General features: G+C 48.3%; 1 protein-coding gene across 1 annotated transcript in view; it reads right to left on the bottom strand.

The window, feature by feature from the left end:
* Positions 1-15,843, bottom strand: part of SRRM3 (serine/arginine repetitive matrix 3) — a 98,689-nt gene that overhangs the window by 17,917 nt on the left and 64,929 nt on the right. Inside the window, exons 5-12 of the mRNA XM_077311420.1 lie at positions 14,466-14,600; positions 13,991-14,071; positions 10,941-10,970; positions 9,923-9,991; positions 8,839-8,874; positions 7,367-7,417; positions 5,821-5,925; positions 5,223-5,400 (exon numbers count right to left, since the gene is read on the bottom strand). Coding sequence (XP_077167535.1) covers positions 5,223-5,400; positions 5,821-5,925; positions 7,367-7,417; positions 8,839-8,874; positions 9,923-9,991; positions 10,941-10,970; positions 13,991-14,071; positions 14,466-14,600 — 685 coding nt within the window. The remainder of the gene's footprint in view (positions 1-5,222; positions 5,401-5,820; positions 5,926-7,366; positions 7,418-8,838; positions 8,875-9,922; positions 9,992-10,940; positions 10,971-13,990; positions 14,072-14,465; positions 14,601-15,843) is intronic.

Here is a 15,843-nt window from a genome sequence, read left to right as displayed (position 1 = left end):
GATTTTTTTTGTCCCTTTCAAGCCAGCTTTGCCTTGGTCATTCAAGGCAAATTATTTTATTTTATTATTTTTAAAAAACACTTGCCTAAATAGCAGCAGCCCTTGGAAAATAAAACAAAAGAAGTAAAAAAAAAAGTTTCTATGTAACACTTAAAAATTTTAAAAGAAAAAAAAAGTCCCAGAGAGCATGCAAGAGAAGCAGCAAATGGAGGCAGAAAATGTCAAGATTTGGGATTCTGTTTGTGTTGGGAATAGGCTACAGGGGGTGGCCCCACTGAATAAGGGAGAAATTGTAAAGTGTGCACATGAAAGAGAGAGAGAGAAAGAGAGAGAGAGAGAGAGAGAGAGGGAAGGAGGGAGAAGGCCAGAGGGGAAGAGACAGAAAAAGAAAGGGAGAGCCATAAAGGAAGCCAATTGGCATGAAAAGATGGAATGAAAATTGAGATTCTACATTTAAAAGGGAAGTCAACTTTTTTCCTGAGTTTATCACAACTGCAATCTGAGTTGGTTTTTCTTCTGGGGAGAGAAAATAGGCATCTCGGTCTGTTTAATTTGGTGCTGCGAAGCATACATAATGAAGTCACTCAGCTCCGGAAAGAAGCAAACGAACCTTCTAGGATTTTCGCTAAGCAGCTCTGGCCACAGTTAGGACTTGGATAAGAGCCCATCAAGGAAGTCCAGGGGAAGGCAATGGCAGACCACCTCTCTTATGCACCCCTTCCCTTGAAAACCCCAGGAGAGAATGCCATTTTACAGGCCCTGCGGAACTTAGGTCGTTCTGGCAGGGTTTGGATCTCTGCAGGAAGCATATTCTGACAGATTGAAAAGGCCCTGGCCCTGACTGAGGCCAGGTGGGCTAGGGTCCACCAGCATATTAGCCCCTGATGTCCTTATATTTGTCATTTGTTATTATGTTGTCTTTAACCCAGGGGTAGTCAAACTGCGGCCCTCCAGATGTCCGTGGACTACAATTCCCATGAGCCCCTGCCAGCATTCAAACTCATATTGCATTTGCTGGCAGGGGCTCATGGGAATTGTAGTCCACGGACATCTGGTGGGCCGCAGTCTGACTACCCCTGCTATTGATTTAAATGTTCTAAGTCACCATGAGACCCTTTGGGTGAGTGGTGACTCAAAAAAAATATTCGAATGAATGAATAAATAAAAGCCTTCTGAGTTTGCAGCCGTCACCACGCCCTGGAGCAGCGAGTTCTACAGTTCAAAAATTTAAAAGCCACAGGGCAGGTAGCATCAGCTGAACTACATGCTATGCAAAGAAGCCGTTCCTTTTGTCTTTCCTGAATCTTTCCCCCTTGGATTTCAAGGATGACCAGGATTATGACATCATGAGAAAAGTCGAATTTTATGACCTCTGCTCTCAGGAGATGAATACATATTGGCCTCCCTGGAAGCCAGGTAGGGTAAAAATGTGATAGATAGGTAGGAATTTGCTAATTTCTTTTAACAAAGAAGTTAGTTCAGGTGCCTTCCCTTTTAAATGTGAGGTTGAAACAAACAAGGGATGGTTTTGACAGAAGTCCAGAGAAGATGTCTGTGCATTGATTACAGTTGGCCAGGGGGATTCCACAGTAACACACACACGCACGCACACACAACGAAAAAAAGAAATGTCCAAAAAAAGAGAAAAAAACCCTCTAGATCCACATGACAAGAACAGAAGAAAAAAAAGGGGGGTGGAAGAAGAGTTTGCATTTCTGTACATTACAAAAGGGGGAAAATCGGACAGAGCGATGGGGGAACGAAAAAAGGCACATCCATTTTCACCTCCCCGCCCTCCCCTTTCCCTGCTTCTGCCAAGCAAAGAAATGGAATTTTATATTACCGCTTTTCGAACGGGAGGCTAAAGAAAAACACAGATTGGAATTAAAAATAAAAAAAAGAGTAGAGGCCATGCTGGTTAACAAAAGGGATTTTGTTAAGTGTTGTTTGTTCAGTATTGTCGTGGGGCAAGTTGGGGGGACAAGAAGAGGGGGTTCCGGCTCTCGCCAAGAGACATTTCGTCTAAACCAGTGTTTCCCACCAATTCTGAGAGCCGAGGCAGACTTCCACCCCCATCCCCAAATTAAAACTCGTTGCGTATGCTGGGACTCCACCTGAAAGGGGCTGGTTAAGAAGCATTTTTCCATCAGAGGAGCCCACCTGGTCTTTTTCTAAACGAGTTCCGTATCTGGGCATGGCTCCTGCCTGGAAGAACATATGCCCAGATTGGGGATTCATGCAGAGTTGCAATGGGCAGCCTCCACCCTAGACAGGCAGTTTTTGTATTGGGAATCATTGAGGGGTCCGAGCACAGCCGAGACAGAGATATTGGCAGAACTGGAAAAAGGCAAGGCCAGTGCAGAGACCCATGCAGAGGTTCAACAGGTAGATTTTTCAGCGGCCTGGTAATTCTGGTGCACATCTCCATATTAACCAGACTGACGTAACCAGACTAAAAGGAGCCTGACTGGAAAAAAGGCAAGGCCAGGGCAGGACATAATTCTGGGACACAACCGCTTCCTCTGCATATGGCTACTTTAAAACCACAAGAGATTTTCACCGCCGGAATTAATTCATGCCCTGGCCATTCACTTTTGTCACACAGATAGGGAATCACCTTTTTGACCTGGGGGGCAGAGAACATCACAGAAAGCGGGAACAGATAATGAGATAAATGGAAGAAAAAATGGCAAGGGTTTGGGATGTGAAAAAGAAAGGGGAAGACTGTTGTTAAGATCACAATAAACATAGATGTCTATTATTGTTTCTTTTTTAAAGAGGGGCACATGTTGAAATAAGCCCTCCCCCCCACCTCAGAAGAATGAAGCTGTGCGGAATTGGAGGGAGATGTAAATTAAGTTCCTGTGTAGGGATGTTCTGACCTTCAAGACACTGAGGGATTTGGGTGCGAATGGAGGGCAGGGCGGTGAAGTGAATTGGATAAGGAATGCCAAAGGTGTTGAAACAGAACCTGCCTAGGCCTTGCTTAGAATTCATCAAGCAAAATGTATCTGGGGCAGGGGTGGCCAAACTGGGGCTCTCCAGATGCCCATGGACTACAGTTCCCATGAGCCCCTGACAGCGCGTGCTATGTGCAAGTGCTGGTAGGGGCACATGGGAATTGTAATCCATGGACATCTGGAGAGCCACAGTTTGGCCATCCCTGATCCGGTACTAGGTTTCTCAATGGAAAATCTGGGTTGTGCATCTGGGCATGGGCATGGGCAGGTGCTGGTCACCAGGTGCCAGTGATTCTAAGAAGAAAAGGACAGGAGGAGCTCTGCACATGCGGGTCAGCATGCCTCTAGCAGATCACGAGTTGGCTTGAGGTATGGAGCAAGGAAGAGCCCTGAAGGTCAGCCAGAGGAGAATGTCAACACAAGGATCTGCCCCTGGCGCCAGGGATTCAGATTCCTGAAAAGAAGGGCTAGAATCCATAACCCAGCTGCCGCACCCACCTCTTGCTTCCTTGAAAACAGTCAGCAATGAAGTCACAGACAGAAGCGCTGCATCCTGGAGGGCTAGGCTCTAAGCCAAGGCTCTGATCAGTTAGATTTCTGCTAGAGTGGTATAGTGGTTAGGGTCTGGGAGACTGATATTCAAATCCCATCTGCTGGGTGACCTTGGGTCAATCACATACCTTCAGGCTCACCTGCCTCACAGGGTTATTGAGGGGGATAAAACAGAGGAGGAGGGAACACTGTAAGCAACTTTGGGAAGAAAGGTTGAGTATAAATGGAGCAAATAAATAGCTCTTAGCTAATGGGGACAGTGAGTAGTCATTGTGCAGGTTAGCTTTGCCAGTTAAGTGATCAGTAGACCCCAGAACCCTAGCCAGAGCAATGTGTATGTTACCTGGGAGCTCTCCATGGTCCTGAAACCCTGATTTTGCTATCCAGCTATAACACTTGCAGGGCCATCCTAAGCAGAGTCATACTCACCTATTGACTTTAATGGACATAAAAGGTGTGACTCTCTGCTTAAGAGGCCACCTGCTGCCAGGAATCACCTGACAGATGCTAGATGACTCAAGCAGCAGCTGAGCTCCACTTGAGTCTCACTTGACATCCTTAGGAGCTCTCCCAAGTGGCGCATGACCACAACGCTAACCGTGGCTCCCCTGGGTAACAATCAAAGACAGTACCAAGACTGGAGATGGAAAACAGCTTTTCAGGAACTGAAGGTGGTATGATACAGGCAAGACTGCCTGCAGGGCTCGCAGTTGTGTGTGTGTTTGGTCCCACTACCACTTTGCTCATGGAACAGGTTTCATGGGGTTTTTTAGAGCATGGCAAACTCCTGCAAAAAAAAAGTTTAACCAGACACTATAGCTGAATGTACAAAAATAGGGAGCTGCTTTATACAGAATCAGATCACTAAACCAGCTGTTTCGACTGGCAGCAATTCTCCAAGGTCTCAGGCATTACCCATCCCTTGAGATTCTTTGACTTGAGGTGCCAGAGACAGAACCTGGGGCCTTCTCAAAACCCATGCTCTACCAGTCCCTCCTTCAGATGCTCCATTTCTTTAGATTAAAGTAGGGAGGCCCCTGAGCCAAATCTGACCACCTACACAAGCCTTCTGCTTCTCTCTGTTTGCCAACCACAAATTGTTAAAAGGGGTGACATCTGTCAGAACTTAGCAGCAGGGCATTTGGGGAACAGAACGCGTGGTCCATCTTCTCCTCAGTCTCTTCTCAGAGGCCTACCTGCAAAAAACTAGTTGCTGTCTTTGAATGAGAATCAACCTTGCCCATCAAAATATGGAACAGGTCATTGGTGAAGCCTCTCAGAAGTGCTCCCTTCCACCATGGATGAAGACAAGCCTCTCAGAAGTCCTTCCTTCCCCCATGGATGAAGTTAAGCCTCTCAGAAGTGCTCCCTTTCCCCATGGTTGAAGAGGGATCTCTCAGAAGTGCTTCCTTCCCCCATGGATGCTATTTTCCACCTCTTCTTGCAGCACATCTCATGGAAATGCCCAGCTGTTACCAGATGTTGCCTATCAGTTTATGATAGGCAGAGAGAGGGAGGGGCAGAGGGATGGAAGAAGAACCCCCCCCCAATCCATCCATCCTTTTGTGTAGTAACAGAACCAGTTTCATCTCTCATACCTGGAGCAAAATGTCTATTAAGTTGGTAATTGAAATGTGAGACTGGGGCAGGCTATTACTGGAAGGAAGACCAGGGTAGGGTGAAACCAGAATGAAACAGAAGCATCCGTACCTCCTGTTGTTTCTCCGATAGGGCACCGTGGCTATGGCGGCCATTCTGGGTGCTGCCCTTGTGTCCGTTTTGGTGAGGCGTAGCTGATCGGCTGTGGCCGGTGCAAGAAGAGGAGGGACTCCGGCTGGACCGATGGCTGTTGGCCTTCTGGCCATCCTCTCTGTACTTGGAGCTCAGTCTGAAAGGGGAAGGGGCCAAGAGAAGTCAGTCGAAGGGGGCCTAACCTTTCCCTAATGTGTAAAGTTCTGGCAAGTCGCAGCTGACTTACAGCAACCCCAACCAGAGGCTTTGAGGGAAGCGAGAAGCAGAGGTGGCTTGCCACTGTCTTGCCTTGGTGGCCTCCCATCCCATCAGAGCATAGCATGCCACTTTCCCTACCCCTTACCCTGGTACCCTTGCCCACTGCAGAAGATTGGATTAGATCAGCAGTGGCCAAACTGTGGCTCTCCAGATGTCCATGGCCTACAATTCCCATGAGCCCCTACAATTGGCCATGGACATCTGAAGAGCCAGTTTGGCCACCACTGGACTAGATGGCTCCTTGCTGATTCTATGATTCTACAAAGCCAAAGCCAAAGCAGAGGCTCTTGTGACCTACCGACTTGTTGATTTGCAGTTGCTGTAACCCGAAGAGAGGGAGGCGCTCCGGGAACTGCAGCTGCTGTGCCTGTGGGACCGCTGGGCAGATGATTCACTGTGTGACCTAGAAGAGAACATCCCGCCCAGGTGTGGGAGGGGAGGAGGAGCATGAAATAGCTGACCAAGAACCAATGCCTAGGCTGCCTGGTATGAAAACTCTGAAGTATTTATTATTTGTCCATCACTTCACAGACAGCTGGGGTGGTGATTACAGTGTAGGGCAAGAATCTGGGAGACCAGCTTCCACACATGGCTGAATATTGCACTCAATCCACATCCAATGCATTTTTACTGGGCCAGACATGGCTACCTACTTGTGAACGATCCCGAAAGTGCATTGGAAGGGGATGGAAAGTGCATTGGAAGGGGATGGAAAGTGCATTGGTAAGCCTCTGTGAAAGCACTGCTGGTTTCGAATCCCCACTGTGTCATGAAAGGCATTCGGTGGCCTTGGACCAGTGGCTGTCTCTCAGCCAAAACAGGGAGGATAAAATTGATAGGGAGGGGGGAGATGACGAATGGCATGGGCCACCCTGAGCTCCTTGGAGGAAAGATGGGAATAAAATGTACCAAATCATTAAACAAAATTAAGAACAAAAGAATGATGCTTGCAGAGCTACTGGGGCAGCTGTCCACCACTGATTAGCGGTGGCTTTGCCACTGAAAGTATGCAGAGGACAGATGTTCTTAGCCCCAAACCCATCACTCATCAACCAGGTGGAAAGGCCACCCAGCAAGGCAATTTGAGGGCAGAAAGTGCAGGCCTCCAGATGTTTTCTATCATACTGCCTGCAGTCACAAAATTTCAGTATAGGGAATGAATGGTTGCAAACAGGGATGCAATCAGTTCCACCCGAGATCCATAACTTGATATGCATGCCCAGGGAATTGCTCACCAGGTGAATTCCCTCCAGGCCAGGCTGGATTCTGGAGATTTTTGGTGATGGGGATTACTTGGGCATGAAATTGGGGTCCTTGTGGGTAGGCAGGTAGTTATGAGTTCCTACATTGTGCACAGGGTTGGACTAGATGACCCTGGAGGTCCCTTCCAACTCTATGATTCTCTTCCAAGAGAACCTCCAAGAAGAGACTTATATGATTTGACTTGCTGTGTAAAGTATGGAAGACAGCTGATAAAAAGCCAACAGACTTTGGCAGTCGTGCAGAATAGGCACAGGTCTAGTGTCCCCATGTTCCATACTACTTATTTACAAATATTTATTGACAAAATGCATGCCCCCCCTAGGGCCACCGAGGCAACTAACAAATTAAAAACTGAGCACATAATCAAAACTCATCCTAAAAGCCATTGGGAGCAAAGAAAACCATGAAAATGAAGCAAAAACACGTGTATGAAAAAACCCTGAAACCCACCATTAAAACACAGGGCAGAAAAGGAGGCATCACCGAGGGGAAAGCCAGATTAAATATTCATTGCCCTTCTATTCCATGTGACTGAATCATGAGCCAGTTTCAGGGCTACAGGATAGTTTTTCGAAGCTCACCTTTTACGGTTTTTGTTTTTCTCTTTCCGTTTGCTCTTGGGACTTCTGGACCTACGAGACAGCGGAAAACTGAACAGGCAGAAAAAAAAGAGCAAGAAACAGCACCCAGGCACAGGGGAAATCATCACCGTCCTCGTTGCCTTTTAACATGGGTGTATCCACCCTCCCTAGGGGTGCCAGGTCTCGGGGTTTCTCTGCAGGGGGGGAACGAAGATCCTCGGAAGAGGGCCAAGATTTGGAGCTTATTCTTTGCCATTTTGGGCTGATAGATTTCTTTCCTGAGTTGAGATGAATCAAGAGGATGCTGCAGGGGGCAGGCTGGGAGAACTGGATGTATCCCCACACTTGGGAGCAAGCAGCCCAGTTCACAAGTTACCGTGAACAATCGTGTATCCAGTCCGTGGCCTTGGCAGGGATTCCCAACCGAGGTTCCAGTTACGTGAGAGCTCCCCAGGGGTTACGCAGCCTCTCCCAGAAATTTGGATGACCACTGACATCGCCAGACGTCCCTGGTGCCCACTTCCTCTGTTGCTCCACAGGCCTAGTCTCTGTCTTTTCAGTGGAAACTGTAAATGATCGCTCGATAGATTGGCTGGCTCCCGCATCTTACTTCTGAACCCTTTTCTCTGAAGGGGCATGACAACATTTCCGGGGTTCCTCGAAGCCTGGAAAATGTTTCAGGGGTTCCTCCACGGTCAAAAGGTTGAAAAAGGCTGGACTAGGGCCAAGGTTCAGCGAAGGAGCTTCTGCTTTGCATGCAGAGTATCCCAGGTTCAATTCCCAGCCTCTCCAGTTTAAAAAGGCCATGGGATGGGAAAGGTCTGCCTGAGACCCTGGAGAAGGCTTTTCCAAGCAGGGGTTTGTGAAACCCTGGGGTTTCTTGATGGCCCTGGAGGGGATTCCCAAATGGGTGGGAGTTAAATAATTTTAGATATATTTTTAAAATGTGCCAGGTGATATGGCCATAATATGGTCATGTCAATGGCCAATGAAGGCCTGGAGGGGGTGGGGAGGGGAAATATTTGGTTTCACTCCTGCTTTCTGCAGTACGTGTCTTGAATTTAATGGGAGAATCACTCAACTGACGTATAAAGGAAAACTGCACTGTACACATCCCCCGTCATGATTTCACAGAAGAAGAAGAGTTAGTTCTTATATGCCACTTTTCTCTACCAGGAGTCTCAAAGCGGCTTACAATCCCCTTCCCTTTCCTCTGAACTCTGAACAAGCAGGCATGAAACCTGCCTTGACATGAGGTTCTCCTGACTGGTGTTGCCAAGTACAATTCAAAGGGAGAAGGGATGGGTGCCAGTTCAGGTTTCGATGTGGGAGTTTGGCCAACAGCTGTGGGGTTGGGCCAGCAGAAGTCAGTGCACCAGCCAATCAGGCTTGGGGAGGAGGGAGATCCCAGCAAGCATTATCTGCGGAAGGAAGGAGCCGGGTGGAAAGGAATCCACACTGTTGGGTCTCACCTGTGCCTCCTCTTCTTGCGGGATCCGGATGCAGATCTGGAGGGCAGCCGAGGAGAGGGAAACAAAGAGGGAGGAGGGAAAGGGGGCGCCGTTGGTTGAGATGGTCAACAAGAAGTGGAATTGAGCATCTCTCTCTCTTTGCAAATGTCAGTTCCAAGTATCACCTACGGACATTCCACAACATGAGCAGCGTGTGGAAGAAGCGCTGGGTGGGGTTATGCAAATGAAAGGGTGAGACTATGCAGATAAGGGCAGGCTTGATTCTCAATCACTGGGGTCACTGCGATGGTCAGAGAATGGAGTCACCCTCCTACCCCAAACCAAGCTGCTTTCTCCCGTAACCTCCGGTTCTTCTCTGCCCTGCTACTTTATATGCCTTGTTTAAAAAACTTCTCTTGCTTGGTTTCTAATGGCTTGAGAGGTTAGTTTTTGACCTATTAATGCCCTGAGCCTCAGGGTGGTATATAAATGCATTAAATAAATAAACCCTTTCAGTTCTTATGCTGCTGGTTTATTTTTACCGGTCTATGATTAAAAGTGATCATGTCATGAATCGAGGGGCAAATCGAGAAGGCAGTTCATTGACAAATAGTCTTACAAAATTAAGACCCAGCGACATTCCTCTAGAGATATATGAATGTGACACTGGGCGGCAACTCACTGGCAGTCTTCATGCAAAGGTTGGATACACACTTTTCTTGGATGCTTTAGGATGCTTAGGGCTGATCCTGCATTGAGCAGGGGGTTGGACTAGATGGCCTGTATGGCCCCTTCCAACTCTATGAACGTGACACTGGGCGACCTGACCCTGCACAGAGTTCAGGAGTTTAAACAGGGACTATTGTAAGATTCTGGAGGCACCAGTTCTGCATGAGAAATACAACCAGGTGTTGGATGAGGGGAATTCTGGAGGTGTCTCAGAGAATCAACTCTACAGAGCTGGCCCTGCCTGATCCGTGAAGGAAAGGGATGGAATCCGCCCGCCCGATGGAAGGGAGAAATGGAGAACATTGATGGGGAGAAGAATCGAGACAGGAGTGAGCTGGTGTGTGCATGTGAGGTTAAAGGTGTCACAGACACTTACCTATCCCTCCTATGCTTTTTCCCTGTTTTTTTCTTCTTCTCCTTCCGGATTGGAGAAGAGCTGTCCCCACTGGAAAGCAAACAGGAGGCATCATTTATTGGCGAAGGAACTGTGATGAGGTTTGGCTCAGCGGTTTGAGCATCAGCCCTTGTAGGAGTTGCGGAAAACCTCCCTCTGGACTCTGGAGAGCAGCTGCCAGTCTGAGCTGGCAATACAGATCATGATGGGCCGACGGTCTGATTTCAGTATAAGGCATTCACTTACTGGATTGCATTTCTTGAATAAGTTTTAGGTGGTTTACAATGCGAGTCATCTCCAATTTTATTCAACTAATTATCCTCTGGAGTAATTCATACGATTACACGCATACATTTCTCCGTAGAGGTCCCCTAACACCTCATAATCTGTTTAACCGAATCAAAAAGATCGCATCATAAATCAAAGAGAAGGGAAGCGTTCCCTCTGCCAGGCCGTGGGCCTTGGTAGATGGCCAACCATACTGACCTTGATGCTGACCTTGACTACATACAGTCCTGGATGAAACAGAGTTTGAGTCCAATGGCACCTTTAGACCGACTAAGTTTTTTCCCCCCAAGGTGCAAGCTTTTGTATGCACAGCACGCTTCGTCAGGCAACGAAGCTACAGAACAGCCTATTATTTCTGCAAGACCCTTGACTCTGGTAGATGTCATTATGCGATGTACTAATCCCTGGCCCACCCTCTGCTTATGTAAATTGTCTTGTCACTCCCATGTCCCATTGTATCTGAGGAAGTGTGCCTGCATATGAGAGTTTACGCCTTGAATAAAACTTTGTCGGTCTTTAAAGTGTCACTGGACCCCGACTTGGTTCTACTTTGGACCAACACGGCTACCTATGAGCCCTGGACAAGTTTCCCACCTCGTGGGGCTGTGGGGGGGGGGGAAATCTCATGTGTATGTTGCTTGACAACGTTCCTCCTGTTTCTAGTGTCTTTCTTCCTGCAGCAAGCTTTGCTGGAACAAAGATTGCAACTCACCTGCGTTCCGATCCGGGCTTCCTCTTTTTGCTGAGGTTGCATGGCAGCAAGCAGAAATATGCAGAAGTTAAGGAGAGAGAGAGAGAGGGAGAGGGAGAGGGGAAGAGAGAGAGTTTGAGGAAAGGGTTAGACTTCTGAAATCAGCTTAACACAGGTTTTGGACTATACAAGCCATGGATTGGGGCCACTTGCATTTCCTAGACAAGCCCCGAGGAAGGAGAAGTAGAGGCTGACTAGTCATCCGAGCAAGCTTCTAGTCCCTAAGGTAAAGGTAAAGGTAAAGGTATCCCCTGTGCAAGCACCGAGTCATGTCTGACCCTTGGGGTGACGCCCTCTAGCGTTTTCATGGCAGACTCAATACGGGGTGGTTTGCCAGTGCCTTCCCCAGTCACTACCGTTTACCCCCCAGCAAGCTGGGTACTCATTTTACCGACCTCAGAAGGATGGAAGGCTGAGTCAACCTTGAGCCGGCTGCTGGGATCGAACTCCCAGCCTCATGGGCAAAGCTTTCAGACGGCTGCCTTACCACTCTGCACCACAAGAGGCTCTTCACCACAAGAGGCTCTACAGATGTCCAAATTGGCTTCACAGCTTGTGGCCAGTCTCTGAGGAAATCTCCACATGAGGCAAAAGATGCAACTTGATTCTTAAGGCAGAAAACAAAGCGAAACCTCCTGGCCAGTTTTTACCTATGGCTATCTCCTTCCCTTCCTATCGGTGTCTTCCCAATCCCTGTTTATCTTCCGAGCAGCTCCAAGAAAGGTCAGAAATAGCCCAAGGCCACCTAACAAGTTTCAGGGCTGGCCAGCATTCATTCGAACCCAGGTCTCCTCAACACACATCCTAGCCAGTATAAAACACCGCCTCTCTCTCCTGCACCTTTACTCAGTCATGAATTCCAGGCATGGGGGTAGGGAGTGGGGGGGCTCATGATTAAACAACAACAAAACAGAAAGGCACTTAGCATACATCAGAGGCAAAAAATTCTCTTTCCCTCCTCCTTCTCGGACTGAACCCAAGATAGCCGGGCCCCGAATTAAAACCCAGGCCTCTGCGGTCACTCTCCATGCGCGCACATATCTCTCAGTGGTGTTTATCCAAAGCCATGCATGTCTTGTTTATTTCAAATTGCCGCATTGCGTGTCAGCATCCACAGCTGTGTTCTCCCTGTGCACGCCGTGGGTGTCTTTATTGTGGATTCCTTCTTTCTCAATCCAGGTGTCTCCGTCCCTCCCCGCTGTTTGACGGCCTGTGTGTGGGCGTCTCTGCATTCAGCAGGCAGCCGGTTCAGACCCCCCCCCCCCCCCCGCCTGCAGTCAGTAGCACCCAAGGGCACCGAAAGGCAATGGCAGGAGGCACACTGCCATCTGGTGGCACTTGAGAGGTACAACAAGCAAGGTGGCACCGCCACGGCTGCTTCTTCACCCTGCATTCCTTCCTCACTTTCTGCTTCATGCACAGCCACTGTGGGAAGGGATTTTTGCGTCTCTCTCTGCAATTAAGCCCCAATGACAGGCTGGGGCCTGTGACGGCTGGGATCCCTAAATGAAGCATCACAACCAGTCCCTTCCAACTCCTTACACACAGGGTGGCCAACTCCTCAGAGTTGCGTAATCCGTGGTGATTGGGGAACATGCCAGGCCCCACCTGGAGGTTGGCAACCCTGTGCTTACACGCAGACTTGTTCAGAATGTGGTAAAGGACTCAAAGTTTGGGAAAGAGCCTTCTCTCCCTGAGACTCCTGCCACCTTTGTGGTTGTCGTCAGAAGCACGAATGTGAAATTTTCGTTTCATACAGTGCGTCTGAAGGGGGCAGCTTGAAGCAGCACTAATCTGGAGAACTGGGTTTGAATTTCTGCTCCTCCTCCACATGCAGCCCGCTGGGTGACCCTGGGCTAGTCACAGTCCTCATAGTGCTGTTCTCACAGGGCAGTCCTGTCAGAGCTCTCTCAGCCTCACCTACCTCCCAAGGTGCCTGTGGTGGGGAGAGGAAGGGAAGGCGGTTGTAAGTCGCATTGAGACTCCTTCGGGCAGTGAACAAAAGGGGGAGAAACTCTCCTTCTTCTAGTTCTTTTGATAAAAAGGTAAATACATAAATAACAAGAGTAATAATAAGCACAGTGTTGAAGCATGCTGGCAGGGGCTCATGGGAAACGTAGTCCATGGACATCCGGAGAGCCACAGCCCTGACATAAAGGCAGTCATTGAGAAACCCCCTGTAGGTTCTTTGCCATCCACCGTTCTCATGTTTGACTGGAACATACAACAGTTATTGATTTACTTTGATACTGAACTGAACTGAACTGAACTGAAGAAGGTACAGACCGAAATGTTTTCAGTTCCTTCCTTCAAGCAAATTCTGCTATCAATTAAATGTTTTCATTGTGACGAGTTTATGAATTATCGGATGCTGATTGAGATTAGCCTTTAATGCCACCCGGTATTTCTCTTTGTTTCACCGATTCAGGCTAAGGCAGACTGATAAGTAGCATACGGGGATAGATCACATGATTTTCATGTCAAAGGTCCCAGATTCACAGGGGTTGGTCCTTGTCAGGTTGGTATTCTCCTCTTTCCAGCTCCTGTCCTCCAGAACACGGGTAGTCAGCCTGTGGTCCTCCAGATGTCCATGGACTACAATTCCCATGAGCCCCTGCCAGCATTTGCTGGCAGGGGCTCATGGGAATTGTAGTCCATGGACATCTGGAGGACCACAGGTTGACTACCCCTGCTCCAGAAGACTTACAAAATTCCCAGAAATGATGTCACAGCCACCCCACAAGACTCTAGTCATTGCCCAGATCTCTTCTGTCTGTACCACAGAGATCTGGGAATTCCTAGAGGTTTAGTTGGTGTTTATGTGATGTCAAATCTGTGTTTTTGCACAATGCATGCAAGAATTTCCCCCCAAGTCTTCTGCCATCCCTCCCCCTGAAACCGCCCATTATATGTAGGATCCAGGCTGGGACCAGTTCTCGATGGATTCACGGACTGGCACTCCCACTTAAAGAATTCCGAGCGAATGGGTTCGTTTCATTTATGGGACTCACCGGCTCCGGCGGTGACCCGATTTCTTTTTCTTTTTCTTCTTTGGTGGGGGAGAGGTTGAAGTGCTAGACCTCCTCTTCAGCCTGTGGAAGGAGAGACAGAGAGAGAGAGAGACAGAGAGAGACAGAGAGACAGAGAGAGAGACAGAGAGAGAGACAGAGAGAGACAGAGAGAGAGAGACAGAGAGAGACAGAGAGAGAGAGACAGAGAGAGAGAGAGTATGGTTGGGAAGCAGAGCTGTGTACACCATTTCCTATATCCCCTCCCCTCCCCATCCCCTCCAGGGCCATTTTGGGAGTGGGGGAAACAGGTTGACCAAATATGGTCATATCACCTGATAAGTGTGAATTAATAAGAAATTAATTAACTCCCACCCACTCAGGAAACCCTTCCAGGGGCTTCCATCAGATTAGTGCCTGCAGAGCCAAGAGCCACTCACGCTCCCCTGAAAACCCAGGTGACATCCTGGAGACACACCTGTACTCTCGGTGACTGCTGTCCTCTTGATAGCAGTCAGTCGCACAGTCACACTGCGGGGGGTAGCCCTCCCCATAGGCAGGGTACTCCATGGCGTATTCCTCTCCGTCCACCATGTGATGGTTTTCTATCACTCTGTCCAAGGGAAGGGGAAGGAGGGAGGAAGCGACATGTAAAGATGTCCTAAACCAGGGGTAGTCAACCTGTGGTCCTCCAGACGTGCATGGACTACAATTCCCATGAGCCCCTGCCAGCAAATGCTGGCAGGGGCTCATGGGAATTGTAGTCCATGAACATCTGGAGGACCACAGGTTGACTACCCCTGTCCTAAACGTTTCCTTTTACTTTCACAGATATAGCCCCCTTCCTCTGTGATGGCGATGTAGCTGGGGATGCTTATCAGTAAAAGCGGATACACAGATCTAAACCCTTGGCCCATGTGTGATTCTGGGAGACTGTGAATTGTGTTTTGCATTAAAACACATGGCACAACGGATGTAGCGTCGAGCAAAGAGATGATGTCTCTACCCTAGACAGGCCTAGTGTTCGTCAGTGAGCAAATCTGCACTTTATTCAAAAGCCAGTTTAGCCGTTTGGACAACCAGCAGAATACGGACAATTGACTTATCAAGGAGTTAGTGTGTTGGATTAAAACCAAGAAGACCTGACTTCAAATCTCCACTTGAGTGCAAAACTCATTGCGTAATCTCAGGCCTGTGATACGTACCCACCCATTCAACTTAGCCTACCTCACAGGATTGTTGTGAGGATAAATTGGGGAGGAGGAGAAAATCAGGCAGGCTGTCCCAAAATCCTCAGGTTAAAATGGTGAGATGAAACATCTGTTTGTTTGTTTAGACTATTATGCTGCCACTTCTGGGGTCGATGGCTCATGGCGGTTTACAACATTTTAAAAGGCATAATAAAATCAGTAACATTAAAACCACCTATAAAATAACCCAACTGTATCACCATGCAGAAATGAAGAACAATATAAATTGCAGTTAGATTCCGACTGTGATCTTTTAACAGCATCTTTTAACAGCATCTAGAAGCCCTAGATGGAAAGTTTTGTTATCCTGCCCTCAACCAAATACCTGGCGGGAGAGCCCATCCCTCAGGGAGCTCATTCTACCAGGTGGGAGCCAGGACCAAAAAGGACCTGGCCCTGGTTGAGGCCAGGTTGGATGCCTCTCAGGCTGTGGACAACCAACCTGTTGGTATTCGAAGAGCGAAGAGCAAACAGGAGCAGACTCCCTGATTTATTTCCAGCCTGGATTCTGAGAAGGCCCACTTATTTTATGAAGTCTGCTACAGATGCTTATAGGCTCTGAATTAGCCTGGAGCCAGAGAAAACAATAAAACATCAGCACAGACG

This window comes from Paroedura picta, chromosome 15, assembly GCF_049243985.1.
Source record: "Paroedura picta isolate Pp20150507F chromosome 15, Ppicta_v3.0, whole genome shotgun sequence".
Lineage (NCBI taxonomy): Eukaryota > Metazoa > Chordata > Lepidosauria > Squamata > Gekkonidae > Paroedura > Paroedura picta.
Note: the sequence above shows the minus strand (reverse complement) of the source record. Positions and strands in the feature narration are given on the sequence as shown.